The 16,107-nt window shown below is 42.7% G+C and overlaps 1 protein-coding gene across 7 annotated transcripts in view; it reads right to left on the bottom strand.

Annotated features, from left to right (window-relative positions):
- MCM9 (minichromosome maintenance 9 homologous recombination repair factor) overlaps positions 1-16,107 on the bottom strand; it is a 32,520-nt gene that overhangs the window by 15,919 nt on the left and 494 nt on the right. For 2 of the 7 annotated variants that reach the window (XM_083435194.1, XM_083435199.1), the window contains exons 1-7: positions 14,313-15,429; positions 11,728-12,044; positions 8,716-9,032; positions 7,309-7,390; positions 5,565-5,765; positions 3,514-3,639; positions 1,067-1,186 (exon numbers count right to left, since the gene is read on the bottom strand). In XM_083435194.1, coding sequence (XP_083291320.1) covers positions 1,067-1,186; positions 3,514-3,639; positions 5,565-5,765; positions 7,309-7,390; positions 8,716-9,032; positions 11,728-12,037 — 1,156 coding nt within the window. In that variant the 5' untranslated portion in view covers positions 12,038-12,044; positions 14,313-15,429. Of the gene's footprint in view, positions 1-1,066; positions 1,187-3,513; positions 3,640-5,564; positions 5,766-7,308; positions 7,391-8,715; positions 9,033-11,727; positions 12,045-13,426; positions 14,178-14,312; positions 15,430-16,107 lie in introns of those variants that run through there. The other 5 variants (XM_083435195.1, XM_083435193.1, XM_083435196.1 and 2 more) reach the window with 5 other exon arrangements.

The raw sequence follows: 16,107 nt of genomic DNA, 5'->3' as shown, positions 1-16,107 counted from the left end.
TCATGTGGCCAGCATGACTAAGCTGCTTCTGGCGAACCAGAGCAGCGCATGGAAATGCTGTTTACCTTCCTGCCGGAGCGGTACCTATTTATCTACTTGCACTTCATGCTTTCAAACTGCTAGGTTGGCAGGAGCAGAGACCGAGCAATGGGAGCTCACCCTGTCTGCCAACCTTCTGATCGGCAAGCCCTAGGCTCTGTGGTTTAACCCACAGTGCCACCCGTGTCCCATATTCTTCTTAGGTCCTTGCAAAGAGAAAACACAACTGGGCCGAAATATTAGAAAAGTTTCACTGTGACAGATGACATTTATTCCAGTTCCGCCCAACTGGCAATGGCCTCCAGGGTTCCTTACACAGCCCTGCTCCATGACATAATACTAGATAGACACCCCAGGTTCATCCAGTGCAGTTTAACTTCAGGAGGTACGGGACAGACAAAAGGAAGTATTGTAAAATATAAACTCTGGGGTTTGCTACAACAGGGTGTGAAAATATGGTCCCCAAGCTCGATGGCTTAAAAGGGACTGGATTAAAAATTGAGGATAAAGGCTATGTGGCAATAAGGTTGAGTACCAGCAGATGGGAAACTGGAAGAAACCTACTGACTTCATGTCCTGCTTGTGATCTTAACCATAGCTATTTGCCCACTGTGGGAACAGAATGCTGGACTAAATGGACCCTCAGTCTGATCTAGCAGAACTACTCTTACGTTCTGAAGAGTCCTTTAAAATTAAGAGCTTGCAGATTAAAGTTAGGGCATTCTGTGTGCAAAGCACATGTTCTATCGAGCCTTCTGGGAATAAAAAGATTATGTTTTGTCATGTATAGATACATCAACATCTTGAGGTAGGACTCAAAACACAAGTCCTGTTTCCTACAGAGTGCTTTTTCCTCAGTGCACTATTACCAAGAGTTATATTGCATTTGAATAAAAAAAAAATCCACTCCTTCATTACAACCTAAAGATGTAGATAGTTTCAGAAGGTAATTGTCAACTGCCTCCTCCCCCAATATAAACAAAAATTCCAACCGCAGTTGATTGTGCATTTGGATGTCTCATTTTACCTGCACTTGTGGATCCAATTCCTGCTGTAAGTACAGAACGCGGAGTAATCTTTACTGCGTATTTCAGAAACTGAGACTTCCCTGTTCCAGGGTCTCCAACCAATAAAAGATGTGATTCACCTTGCAGGGAAACAAACGCACAAGTGTTTGCTAAAGCAGCATTTTAGATTAATGTAATTATTTGGTGCAAGGCCAGAGAAATAATGAAACAGCAGAAATATAATGCCATCATGTCAGCCAATTTCCAATCTTTAAAATAAAAAGCCTTACATTTATCCTGCTTTCCATGAAAAGATAGCCACAAAGTGGCAGTTTTATCGTATGTACTTGAATGTACGTACACTCAAAAAACAGAAGAATCTCACCCACCTGCCCTGTGTGCTCCATCAGCTCTGATCCCTGAACCAGACATGCCCACATGTACTGAATACTACCTGCATAGCCCAACCCTGATACTGAACCCTGGATACCAGGATTCAGATTACCACTCAGCCATGAAGATCACTGGGTTACCTTGGGCCAGTTGCAGGATCTCAGCCTAACCAACCTCACAGGTATTGGCAAAATAAAATGAAAGTGCACCACCCTGAGCTTCTTGTAGGAAAGAGTGGGATATAACTATAATAATATATTTTTTAAAAAAATGTAGTTCCCAACTTTGCTAAGAAAGGATCATGTGCTGAAAGTTTTATGGAAATGTCCTAGACGCTAATTTCCATATTTTTTGTCCTAATTACAATTATGCTTTCATTTTATTTTTGCTTAGCTACAAAAATGATCATTCACCTCAATTGATCTCAGGAGGAAAATGTAAAATATTTAATGTCTTAACAAACATTAGTAGTAGGATTATGATTAAGCATTAGTGGGGTTTTCCCATCCTTTCGATAGTATGCAACCTCATCATGAGGTAACTTGCATTTCTAAATGGGGAGGGAATGATCTGACAAAAATGGCCATTACTCCGGAATATTCCACTATAGTTTAGATAATGTTTATTGCAGGAAAATTGTACTTAATAGCCCTCTACAGAAATGACATTGATGCTTTGAAGGTGGCATTTAAATTTTGCTCTGGTGACCTATGGCATATATGCACACATTCAAAAACCTCTTAGGATTATATCCACCTACGCAAGTGGTGACATTTACTGCCCAGCACACAGCACTTCTGCCCTCCACACCAGGAAAAGCAGGTTGCTGAAAATTCTACAGTAACAGATCTAAGAAAAAATAACAGGCAAGTATGGAAAGAAAAGACTGGAATCAAATTATTTGAAGTTACAGGCTGTCAAAACATACAGGCCTTGCTCCCATGTCACTTTAAACTACGGTTAACTATTGTTTAAAGATGAACACAAAGCATGCTGGTGCATAGGGCTAAAATTGCAGCTGCTTTGCTGCTACTTCTGTGTTGTCGGCAGCAAAGCCATGGTTTCACTAAGCATCATGTCCAAACCCAGACTCATGGTTTGTTTCTCCCCAAACCAACATGAGTGGTAAGCCACAAACAAACCTTGGTTGTAGCTCATGGTTTATTTTGAGAGCAGCAAAACGAGTCTGAGTTTAGATGCAACATGCAACAACAGAAGGGGTGGAAGAGCAAGGTACCCGCAATTTTAGCCTAATGCACCCAGCACATTCACCTTTAACTATGGTTTAGCACAGATGTCGGCAACCTAAGGCCCATGGCTGCTTCCGGCCCATGAACTTCCTGGAACTGGTCCACAGCCATTCTGTGGATCGGCCTGGAGATTCTGTGCTTTTTTTTTCTTGCGGCACCATTTTTTTTCTTGACGCAGGGACCAACTTCTGGGTTGGAAGAGCCCCAGAAATAGTCTGTGCGTATGTGCATGGGCACTCTTCCATCCCAGAAGTGCGCCAGAAATAGTGTGTATGCACACGTGGACATGCACACTCTGGCCCACTGAGTGGACCGGCCCAACCTCAAAAACGTTGCCGACCCCTGGTTTAGCATGATGTGTGAATAAGGCTTTTGTGAGATTTTGCTCTTTCCCCTCCAAAATCTGGTCGAATCTTTATTTTAATGTTATTAACTTGCTGTTGGATTAGTTAAATTTAAAGAAGTCATTAAAAAATATTTTTAAACTACCGTGAAAAGCATCACAACAATGTTGTGACAAAATGACACAGTCCTATGAAGTAGTACAGCAAATTTAAAGCTGTCTTTGTGACTGTTGCTATTGTTCCTCAAAGTGTACAACATACAGTTGCTTTCTAGAGTTTTTAGGGACTTGATAACTTACGTGAGTGTCTTTCATGGGACTACTTTATCAAGAAAGCACTAAGGGATTAAAAAATCATACGATGGCAGCTCTTTTACACTACAAGTGGTGCAGTAATTCAGGCCAGTGTAGTGATAAGGGAGACAGGTCTATAGGGGGCTGTGTGTATTCAAAAGAGGGGATAGGTTTTATATATACTAACCTCTAACCCGAGTGCCTGCAGCATCTGTTCTCTGCACACCCCCTGCAAGCACCATGGCTACTGCCAACTTCACAAGATACAACCCAAAAATCTGAGGGCACAAGCTTGCTAAAATGTCGTTTCTCCCTGAAAAGAGGGGAGGGAAAATAATTAGTTCAGCTGATAAAAAACTATATCTGATCACACACATTTCCCAAGCAACCGTCTAAGATACTACTCAATAGAACTCCTTGATGTAAAGTAACAGACTATGACAGGTGAATTAAAAATAATAATGATCAGATGGCACTTTTGTAAATATTGGTTTGTTGTGGGAATGGTCTCATATGACGCTTGAACAGAAAAAAGCCCAGATTCAGTGTTTTCCAGTGGGCAGTGATACTTAGAGAGCACGTAGAAATTGGATCAGTAGAAGATGGTGTAGTGGAGAAGTGCTGCTCAGTCATGTTGCTGCTGCTTACTGGGAGGTGGAAGGGAAAGGTGGCAGCAAGGTTGGCATGGTGTGGAGCTAATTCAGTGCTCCTGCCAGTGCATTTGCACCATGCCAACCTCCATGCTGCTTCGCCCCTCCTCCTCTAACCTCCCATAAGCAGCAGTGATACAACCGACCAGAGGTCAGGTGAGTGGCAGCGCTCCACCATGCCTTATGCTACTGGAATAAATGAGCTTTACTGAAACACCTTTATATTATTCCTCACAGGCATACTCAAGGGGTCATAGAAATAACTCAGACTGGTTCTGGCTGTGAGAGCTTTGTACAGAAGTCTCCCATCAGCAAGAACATCCTTCATGCATTAAATATTTAATTTCAAGCAAAGGAAGATTTGAGTAGATCAGGTCTCTCCACTTAAATGAATGCCTTTGCACAGGCAGTGGTACAATGTGCGTATTTGAGTGCACACAGAATAGGTACTTAGTTTTGAGTAAATATTTATTACCCGCATAAAAGCCAGCTCCTGGCTTCTGCCTCCTGGTCACACAAACAGAACCAATAAAGTAAGTAGTGTGGCTGTCTGTCCCCAAGGCCACTTCTCCCTTGCTCAGACTCTAGGATAGGCACCCCAAACTCGGCCCTCCAGATGTTTTGGGACTACAATTCCCATCATCCCTAGCTAACAGGACCAGTGGTCAGGGATGATGGGAATTGTAGTCCCAAAAAACATCTGGAGGGCCGAGTTTGGGGGTGCCTGCTCTAGGATGCCTCTTCCCCATCCATCAACCTGAATAGTCACAGCATTGCCCCATCATTTAAAATGAAAGTTACTAGGAAATTCAGTTATGCACCATTTATTGCACACTAAGCAGAAAACTGTATAACGTTTTTGACAGTACAATGTACAATGCTGCTCAACACATCATCTAACAAGACAACAGACCATTACGTTCTGATGTCGTTTTAAGCTATTTATATAAAAAGTGCATACAGTGGTACCTCGGTTTATGAACTATTCGGTTTACGAACTCCACAAAACCAGAAGTAGCGTTCCGTTTTGCGAACTTTACCTTGGTCTGCAAACGGAAGCTGAATAGTGGAAGGGAATTGGCAGCAGGAGGCCTCATTAGGGAAAGTGCGCCTCAGTTTAAGAACAGATTTGGTTTAAGAACGGACTTCAGGAATGGATTAAGTTTGTAAACCAAGGTACCACTGTACAACTAAGTTCATAATAGAACCTGCAATAAATTTGCTATGAATTTATTATCTGGGAGAAAGCTTTGAACTATGTGTTTTAGTGCTTTTAATGCTCAGAAACAATAAAATTCCTGATGCCAAAGTATCTTGATGAGAAAAAATGCTGTGAGAATGAAACAAATAGGAATCAAATGTGCACTTATTGAGTAAACAACTGACAGTGTAGGTGGGTTTTGCATATTTAGGTATGACCCAACTGATAGAAAAGTCCAACTGCCCTCCATAAAAGCAGGCAGCTTAGAAATCACACCTAACAAAACAGCCCTAATTGTGAATATGTCCCCACCCCACCTCCGCTAAAAAAAATTGGTGTGTTAGCATTTATTCATTCCACTAATCTATTATATTCTCTTTTACAAACCTGCTAAGGGATCACCCCTATGTTTTTCCCAAAAATCTTCAAATTCCTTGCGGACCTCCTCATCAATTATAACACCTAACATCTGCTCATTGTTTACTTGAATGTAATTGGCCTTTAAGACAATCTCTACATCACAACGCGCATCCTGGTGAAAAGGTTTCCACCTCTGCATTACTATTCCATAAACTGTTATGTCATCACCTGAGGACAAAAAAAAAGAATGGTCAAAACAATATTGCACATATCGCATTCTGAGCACACAAAGCTTCATTTGGTTGACTCAGACTATTGGTCCATCTAGCTCAGCATCATCTACTCTGACTGGAAATGGCTTTCTAAGGGTTTGTGCAGGAGCCTTTCCCAACCCTTAAAATGGGAAAGTCAGGAATAAAACTTAGCATTTGCATACAGAGCACATCCTTTGCCTCTCTCCCAGTTAACTTTGGTTAATACCAGCAGACATCTGTTTAACAGCTAAATACTTTAGATGCTAGCACTCTGGTGGATTGGAATCATAGAATCATAGAGCTGGAAGGAACCACAAGGATAATGTATTCCAACCCCCTGCAGTGCAGGAATCTGTTACCCAACATGGGGCTCAAACCCCACAACTCTGGGATTAAGAGTCTCATGCTCTACTGACTGAGTTTTTCCCTAATGTCAATGACATTATCTTCTACGTAGCAACTTTAAAAAATCTTTATTTGTAAAGTTTTAGAGGCAATGCAGCTCAAGTAAAAATAAATAAACAAGACAATACCTGCTAAAAGCAAAGTTTAATGCTAACAACCACTAATCAACCAAATTATAAGCAAGGAACAACCGAGTGGTAAACATTATGATTTTTAAATTGTGCATATAAAGAATAATATACAGTGGTGCCTCGCAAGACGAAAAGAATCCGTTCCGCGAGTCTCTTCGTCTTGCGGTTTTTTTCGTCTTGCGAAGCAAGCCCATTAGCGGATTAGCGCTATTTGCGGTTTAGCGGCTATTAAAGGCTTAAGGGATTAGCGGATTAGCTGCTAAAAGGCTATTAGCGGCTATTAAAGGCTTAAGGGATTAGCGAATTAGCTGCTAAAAGGCTATTAGCGGCTTAGATCAGCTGATAAGCAGCTTAGCAACCAGCTGTTAAGCGGCTTAGCGAACAGCTGTTAAGCGGCTTAGGGGCTTGGGGAAAAGGGGGGGAGGGGGAAAAAACCCCAGGAATCGCAAGACATTTTCGTCTTGCGAAGCAAGCCCATAGCAAATTGGTTTTGCGAAGTACCTCCAAAACGGAAAACCCTTCCGTCTAGCGGGTTTTCCGTCTTGCGAGGCATTCGTCTTGCGGGGCACCACTGTATTTGCAAACAGATCAAATTTACATTTAGGGTTTAAAAAACTTTGACCACACCCTTCATCTATCAATTAGTACTGCAACATGATAAAAAAATGTTAATTGCATTACCATTAGATTAAATAAAGGTATGGAATAAATTTCTAATGAAAAATGCATTTTAAAAAACCATTAAAAAGATCAGTGGGCTGAAAAGAAAATAAGGTACCCCTTGAAATGGAAGTTTCCCCTGACAAGCCACAATTGTCCTAAAGTATCAAGATTTCATATTGTATGACCGCAATGCCAGCAAAACAACATGGCATATAACAGTTTCCTATTAGGCAGTAACAACTCTGCTTTCACCTTTTCAAACATGGACAGTCCTAAAGAAGACACAGGCAGCGACACAGGCAGCGACACAGAACTCACCAGATTTGCAGCTGTCAACTAAGTCATCTTCAAGGACAACTATCATAGAACGAGGAATACTTCCAACAGAGAGCCTTTGAACCTAGATTGCAAGAAGTGTATGTATTTTATTTCAAGATAAACAATGTTCAAAATAATCCTGATCTAGAATCCTACAAATACCTCAACAGAAATTACATTTGCGTACCTATGTCGATCATTTGTGGCTTCATCCCTGGGAAATAATTATTTAGCTACCCAGAGAAGTCCAGGCAATCTGCTTTCATTTGGTCTATATTCCAATCAGGTTATGAATACTATGGTGACCCCTTTCCAAATAATTTGCAGCCTGACCCTATGCAAGTTGAGTCATAATTTAATCCATGATGTTCAGTGGGGCTTATTCCCAAATCAATCTGTTTAGGACTGTAGCCTTGATATACTTTTACAGCATGGGGACGCTTGACATGTCAAACCAATAAATACAAGGCAATGTGGTGATGAGATACAAACTGGGTTGTTACAATTATTTGGGGGTGGGAAGGGAATTAGGAAGGAGCTCAATTGCCACCTTGCTCTTGTACATTAATTTCATGCATTTCTTGGGATTTCCATATGCTGCACACAAAGTTTCCAAAACACTAAACTTTTCCTGAATTAAAACAAAAGCACTTTCTCTTAAAGAGTAGATTTGAATGGACATGCTGCTCAGATGAAATGGAGTGGGAAGTTAGCCATCAGAGACAATGAAACTAGCCTTTGGTCTTAAACCATTTTAGGTGCTGATCATTTTAATTCACATCTCTCAATGTCTGCTGGAAAAATATCAAGAGAAAAAAATAACTAAACAGCAATGTGGAATGGTACTGTAACCTGATGGTTTATTTAAGCACACCTAATGTGATTTTCCAGGACTGTTGTCCGCTTAAAAATTAAGATGTTCCTTATAAGAAGATGCAAAAATGTGATTTTGCTGCAACACAGGGATTTAATCTATATGTATGCCGGTAATTGTAATGTTTTTGTCCTCCAGGGAAAATTCAGTACAATCTCAACACAGTATATTTGAAGTTTGCCATAATTATTATAAGATACAGGTAGAATGCAGGCAGAATGGTAAAACAATGCATAATAATTTCTATGCTTGCATCCATGTTACTATAACGGCTATGGCAGTCATCAGGGCATATCATCTGTTTAAGCATTTTGCCAATTTGTGTTAACCCTATTGTGAGATCCTAATTTTGCAGAGATGAATGGTGGGAACTAATGTGTCATGGCTGGGACACAGAATCACGGCAGAAGGTATAGCCAATATTAAAAGGGATGGAGAAGACATATCACTGAAGCTAACATCTATCCACTGATTTCCATAGCAAAATTAGGACCCCAGAAAAGTCATGGTATTAGTTTAAAGATATTTGATACCTGCTCCTGAATCTTGATTTCTTGGTAGTCTCTGCAGCTGTTGGGAGCACAGGATGTTCCAGTGAGGCAAGTAAACTTAGATGAGTTGCAGCCTTCTTCATTAGGACAGGCTGGAGGACGGCAGAAAGCATAGTATTGTTCAAAGTCAGCCTTGACCACAAACACATGCTTGCACTTGTTGCACATGTAATCCCGTTCAAACTCCAGGACTTTCACAAGGCTGGTACGAATAACAGTGCCAGTGACTGAGAGGAAGTGTCCCACATCTCTGGTCTTTGGGATGTGTTCTCTGGTTAGCTCTGGGCAAACCGGCAAACCTGGTAAATCAGCACATAGAAAATATTACCCCACAAATGTTAATTAAAGCTATGTTTTCTTATGTCACTGATAAATCCCATCAAGGCTGCATTTTCAATTCCCCAGGAGCACAAGTTTGCAAAGCATTCTCAGATACACCTTGATGTAGAGCTGCCATCAAAGTATTTCATTAACTTGATCTACTACTAACAGGTTGGATGGGGAACTGGTGGCATGCCAACTCTCAACAGTCCCAGTGAACAAGGCCAATGGTCAGGGATTGTGGGAGCTGTAGTTCATCAATGTTTAGGGCATACTATGTTGGCTACCCTTGGCCCCTAGCAGAAAGGTAAAGGTAAAGGACCCCTGACAATTAAGTCCAGTCGCAAATGACACTGGGGTTGCAGCGCTCATCTCGTTTATTGGCTGAGGGAGCCGACGTTTGTCCGCAGACAGTATTTCCAGGTCATGTGGCCAGCATGACTAAGCCGCTTCTGGCAAAACCAGAGCAGTGCACGGAAACGCCTTTTACCTTCCCGCCAGAGCAGTACCTATTCATCTACTTGCACTTTGACGTGCTTTCAAACTTATCTGTCATTAATCTACCATGTGCAATTCTCAATCAATTACATGGTGGAGTGTTTTCCACTTGAATGACTTTGAACAAAACTTCTAAAGCAAATGCAGATACAACTGGCTAGAGCAGATAAAACATAAGCACATATATCATGAGGGTAATAAGCTTAAAACACATAACTAATACTCAGAGGTTTTAAAGCATATGTGAAAGTCAAGCTTATGATATGCTGGCCACCCACAACCCTCAGAATTCTTGGGTGATGTTTCACCAAAGCTCAAATAGTTATTTTGGATTCATATAGGCAATAAAAAACATTCAGGTTGCTCTTTTACAGCTTTTATTCATGGGATGAGATTACCCTTTGCAGACTGCCAAGAATCCCCTCCTTTCCATGCAGCAGTGGTTTCAAGCTCCTTACAGGCAAGTGGTGCAGGCCCTGTGCTGACAAGATCTGTGGTGGGATTCTTACTGGATGAGAACCCTAGGCTCTTCAATGCAACCCTGTTTTGCTGACACAGCCTTTTCACATTTTAGTATCTACATGAAACCACTGAGTGAGGTCATCCAGAATTGTGGAATAAGTTTTCAGCAATATGCGTATGACACACAGCCTTACTTCTCCTTTATATCTGCAGGTGGAGCAGTGGATGTGCCAGACTATTGTCTTGCCTTGCTAGTGGACTGGATGAGAGACAATGCACTGAAGCTCACTCCAGATAAGACAGACACACTGTTAGTGGGCAGTTCCCTGTATCAACTTTGTCGCCCTCCTATGCACACATTCCAGCTTGTCAATATTCTCACTGTGTCTTTTTATGTTATAAACCACCCTGTGATCCTCTGATGAAGCAGGTATACAAATTTAATAAATAATAAAATAATTATTTTATTTCTCCATGTTCTCGTGGCATTGGAAACTATTTATGTTTTACTGGAATTCTACATAGGGAGATAGCTAGCAGGAAACTCCCATGTCAACCTATAAAGTTCTCAAAGCCTTGGCAAGCATTCTGTGATCACTGTGAGACCATATTCTGCTTTATCTCTATAAGACAGATCACCCCTGCCCCAACTGCATCCCCGCCCCCCATCTGTACGCATTTCACTAAGTCCTTTGCAATAAATGCTAAATCTGCAGGTTCATAGAATTGCTGACTACACAGATTCATATTAACTGATACATCCATAGGTTATAGTTATAAAGATATGCAAGGCCTTATAGAGGGAAAATTGATGGCATCACACTATCTCCTCCTGATAACAATACTCTTCCTCAGTGTGACATTGCAGGTGCATACAGGGAGGAAGCCTTTGAGGGGAGTGATTAACATAAAAATAGATCACGAAGCACACCGTACTTTTAAAAACAAAAACACCCCATCGTTCAGTCAGAACACAAAATAAGTCCTGGAGAGAGAGAATGTGTGTGTGTTATTCTAACCTTGGAGATATTATACTCTCTACATAAATTAAGAAGAGCTTCATGTTTTCCCACCATTTTGCCTGCAGCCTCCTGTTTTCTATTAATAGGCCTAAACTCGACGACCTTCTTAAAGCACAGCTTATGCACCTCAAGCCAGAGACAGCTACAGCACTTCAGTAAGCTACTGCACATCTTTTTGGCATGGTTCTCAGGCAAAGCATCAGACAAGCAGACAACTGAGATCCAAAAGTAAAGCATTTGAAGAATAATAGGAGCCACCTTGTTTTGCCCTTTATAAGATAAGAGATAGGGAGGCCAGCAAGCAAAGGGATGCAGTCATTGAGGGGGGACTGAGATCACTGGTCAGAGAATAAATATTATAATGAAAAAAAGAAACCATAATTAATAACAGCAGTAAAATCTAGGAGCTGGTGGGACTGAGTAAGAACCATTTCAGAGGGAGGGAAAGGTGGAGACCTGCCCAAAGCGTGTGGCAATCCTGCATGCCACTTTGAACAGTCTGGAGACAGGCAGGGAGAAAAGAAAACTGTGAACAAAACAGCAGACTCCAACCTCCCCTTTTTACAATCTATAATCATTAAGATTCTTTTTAATAAATGAATAAATAAATAGATTACACTAATGCCTGGAGAGCTTCTCTTCAATGCAATTCAATACATGTTTGCAATCTGATGAAATTCATGTGTCTTACCTGATATCCTGGCATGAAGGTTCTGTTTAACAACAAAGTCATCCGTTTGAGGAATGGACTGAGAAAGGGTCATGGCTGCCCTGCGTAACGCATTGTCAAAAACAGGGAGCACTTCATTGGGAAAAGCATTAAAATATTCACCAACTTCCATGTTGGTCTCAAATAGCGTCATAGCATCAACAATAACTGGGTAATGCGTATCGTCATCTTTTTCTCTTAAAATCAGCAAGAGGTCATTTTTGTGGTGTTCCAGAACATACGACTCAAACACTTGTCCAATTAGGTTTATCTGTTCAGTACTTAGAAGCATAGTGAACCTATAATTAGAAGATGAAAAAAATTACATTAAGCCAGTAAAAATGCACATCTTTAAATTATTTGCAGACAACCTTTCTTTTTCTTTTGGGTTCCATTGTGAGGGATGGCTATAAATTGAATAAATGAATAAAATAATTTTTAAAACCCATTCTGGACTTGTTTCTACAATTGACTTGGACTTTAATCATGTTTTCTGCCTACCGTAGTTTCTAGTGGAAATTCTCTCCCACATCTCCTGTACTTCTACAAATTTCTGTAACAATGTTTATTTTTACAAGGCGTGTTCACCACCAACTTTTATTTATTTATATTCTTATTTAAACAATTTACATACTACTTAACTACAGTAGTCTCTAAGTGATGCTCAGAAAATACAATAAAGGTAAACCTCAGTTAAAACTATAAAACCAGAGATAAGTTAAAATGCCTGCTGGAATAAATAAGTGTTCCATAGGCACCAGAAGTTCAAGAGGGAGGGGGGCTTGTATAACCTCAACTGGAAGGGAGTTCCATAAAACTGGGCCAACAATACAAAATACATGGTTTTGGGTGACTACGAGCCATGCCTCTGAACCATGGGGGACCACCAACAGTGTTTCCTCTAATATCTCAGTGACTGGGCAGGTATAGGCCAGAGATCACCAACTGGATGCCTGTGCGAACCATGGTGTCCATGAAAATGTCCCTGAGCTGAGCTTTCATTTTTTAAAATGTAAGTCTCAGGTCCGCCTAGAAAGAAAATTATGGGGCAAAATGTGCAGGTACTAAGGGGCACCCCGAAACTCCAAACTTGTTCTTTCAGAGAAAGTGCAACCCCAACTAGAACTTGAAATTTTCTAGTCTCTTGGGCACAGGAACCACGAACCCACAGAGCCTCTGTCTTCCCAGGGTTCAGGTTCACTTTATTGGCCCTCATCTAGTCCACTGTGCCCAGATAACGCTTGACATCACACACAGCCTCTCCTGATTCAGATATTATGGAGCAGTAGAGCTGTGTGTCATCTGTGTACTAATGACACTTTGGGACCAAACTCCCAAAAGACCGCATGGGGGACAATAATGTACCCATTATACCTATCTGGTGTTTAACAAATGATAAACATTATTACTGATATAGCAAATCAGTTCTTATCCGACCATGCCTATTTATTTAAACCGACAAATTTAAAACTGCTCTTTCACGCACAGAGCTCTGAAAAGGCAGGCTTCTAAGTTTTAGCAAGCAGGTAAGAATTTCGGAAGCTCCATTCTTTTATTGCAACACGTGAGCTGCCCTGAAAATTAAAGGGTGGTGTTATACTGCAAATCGGCTGAGCAAATAAAAAAATAAATAAATGTTTGATTTTAAATTGAATTAATTAAAAATCAGCATTTTTAATACCTCCTAATACTCTGGGTATGTATCAGCTGTAGTTTGGTTCAGTTATCAACCTGAGCAATGCTCACTGGTTAACTTCCATGTATCTAAGACACTGGGGCAGCCAAGGTGGCTCCCTCCAGATGTTAGGATCCAGCTCTACTCAGCCCCCAGCCTGCAGGGGTCAGGTATGATGAAGTCCTACATTGACCGGAGGGTGGCACCTTGCTTACTCCTGGGGTACAGGAGCTCACAGAACTTTTGCCTTCTGACCAAGAAGCCCTGAAAACTCTCTTTTTGGTGCTTCAGGACTGAATAGGAAGGAAGACACCAGGACTCCTGCTCCAGTAATCACTGTGGAGAAGAGATAAGCTGGGCAGCTGCAAGTTTTGAGGGGCAGAGTGGAGGCCAAATCCCTTCTCCTCCACCGCCATGTCGCCCTTGACTTCGGGCCTCCTTATTCATTTTTTATCACAGGTGTTCTTGCAGCTCACCCGGCAAAGCGGTCCCCACAAAAACCTAACACACTGCTGCCTATGTCCCCAGAGCGGAGGGAGAGGCACTTTGCGCATGTTCTCTTCTCCACACGCTCAGTCGTACTGAGCTCTGATCGAAAACATCGCGCGCCTCAAGCTAAACACTCTCAGGCAAGCGCTGTGTGCGGACGGGAGAGGGAGGGGAAGCACCGAGCCGGCTGCAGCCCCAGAAGGAAGCAGCATTTCCCGCCTCCGGAGCGCAGCGCTCGTGGGAAGCAAAGCCCCGCCCCGCCGCCGCGCTCAGGGCGCCGGGAGCCCCCGGGGTTGATGGTTTTGTGACTTGTTGCAAAGAGCCGAAGCCGTAAAGGGGCGGCGGGAGAAGCCGGCTGCAAAGCAAAGCGAGGCTGAAATGGAAGAGCCGCCTGTGTACAAACCAATTCCGCCGTTGTGGGAGATGCACCTCTTCAGGCGGAGTGGCGTCTTCGCCAGGAAGCGTGTGAAGGAGGAAGTAACCCCGGAGGAGCGCGTTATTGGGGGGAAAAAGAAAGAGCTCCCCCGCCTTTTCTCCGGGGCTTCCGTCAGGACTTACCCAGGCGGGCCGGCCGGCCGCTCCTCGCAGTCTTCGCTGCCGCCGGCGGTAGTAGCTGCTGTGGGTGGGACGAGCGTTGTGCAGTTGGCGGGAGCGACGAGGCGCCTCTCGGTCCCCGCCTTCTCTCCCAAGTTCGCTCCGGCCCGTTCAGCTGAGCTGGCTGCTGGTTATTAGGAGGAGCTTGGGAGAGTTGATGCGAGACGCCGGAGAGAGGAGGAGGCTAGTGATGCCTCTCTTCTCAGGAATAAACCCAAGGAATCAGCAGCGGTGGGGAGAAAGTCAGTTGTTACTACCCTCTCCTCCCGCCCCTAACTAGAGGTCAGGCCAGGGGTGCAAAGATTAACAGCGCGCGAGCATAGGCGTGCAATGGGGGCTTATGTCCCGGTGACTTGCCCTTTTCATGTGAGCCTCGCTTGGGGATCGGATTGCGTCCTAGGCTAAGACTCTTAACGGGATTACCTGGAAGGTATTGCCCATTGAACTTCGTACGACTTGTGAATAACTATAATGGTAGGCATATGTGTTTATTAATTAAGCACCTGAGTGGCAGGCATTGTCGGGAACAACGTATATGCAAAATATTGAGAGTTGTGGGGGTTAGTCTGCACGGTGCCCAAGTCCCTTCTAAATTCTGGGGTTCTGGATCCAACGAGGGCTAAAACTGTGTAGGATTCCATAGTTGAAGCAGCCCGGCCAGCTTCTTTGTGTGTTAATACGCCTAAGCATGGTTATTAGTATAACAGAAGTGTTTTTGTGCCAGAGGGCAAATTGGTGGGTCTGCTTCCTCACCTGGTTTATAGTGAGGACAATGGTGTGTGAGAAAGCTGAGAGCAAGGAGCAGGCAGAAGCCGGTGAGTGAGAGCCATGCCTGATTTCTGCTGGAATCCAAGACTGTGACTATGGGAGAAGCAAGACCTTCTAGTGTGTTGATGCTGTGAACCCCTCCATTGTAGGCTCAGGTTGCATAGATGTGTAAATAAACCATGTATCATAAAGACAACACAGTCTCTGCTGTCTCTCATTTCAAGGAAACTGAGCCCTGGTTAAGCTCCTGGAACCCCTGGAATGTCACACTGCTTGGAGATTAGGGTGGTGTGCAACAATATAGAAAGGTAGAATGCATTGTTTCCATACAGTAGGAAAATCTACTTTATAAAAACCCTGAACTCATGGGGACAAGGACTAAACTGTGATCTTCCAGGCCTTGCTAGACTACAAATCCCATACTCACTGGTGGTTTGCCATGCTGGCTGGAGCAGATGAAAGTTAGAATCCAACATCTGGAGAGCTACAAGTTACTCAACCCCACCACAGGCATTTTCAGTCTCTGCCTCTGTGTCCGATATGGGGATGATAATACTGGCCTAACTCATCAAACTGCTGGAAGGATTACTGAAATACTGTATAGGAAGTCCTTTGAACACTTAAAAAAAACCTTAAGTTTGAGTATGTACTTTCCTGCAGTCCTCCATCCAGAAACAACTGGGTACAATGACTGCTGTGGCACTTTTTTAAAGCTGCATTGTCAGTTGTTACGATATGATAACCTTTGTCATTGTCCCATACAGAACAACGAAATTGAAAAATCCACATAAGACATTCAAAACCCAACAAACCTGCTATCCCACCCATCCCAACCT

The sequence above is a fragment of the Podarcis tiliguerta genome (assembly GCF_965153285.1).
Source record: "Podarcis tiliguerta genome assembly, chromosome: 3".
Classification (NCBI taxonomy): domain Eukaryota; kingdom Metazoa; phylum Chordata; class Lepidosauria; order Squamata; family Lacertidae; genus Podarcis; species Podarcis tiliguerta.
The sequence above is the reverse complement of the archived record's forward strand: the minus strand, read 5'-3'. Positions and strand labels throughout refer to the sequence as shown.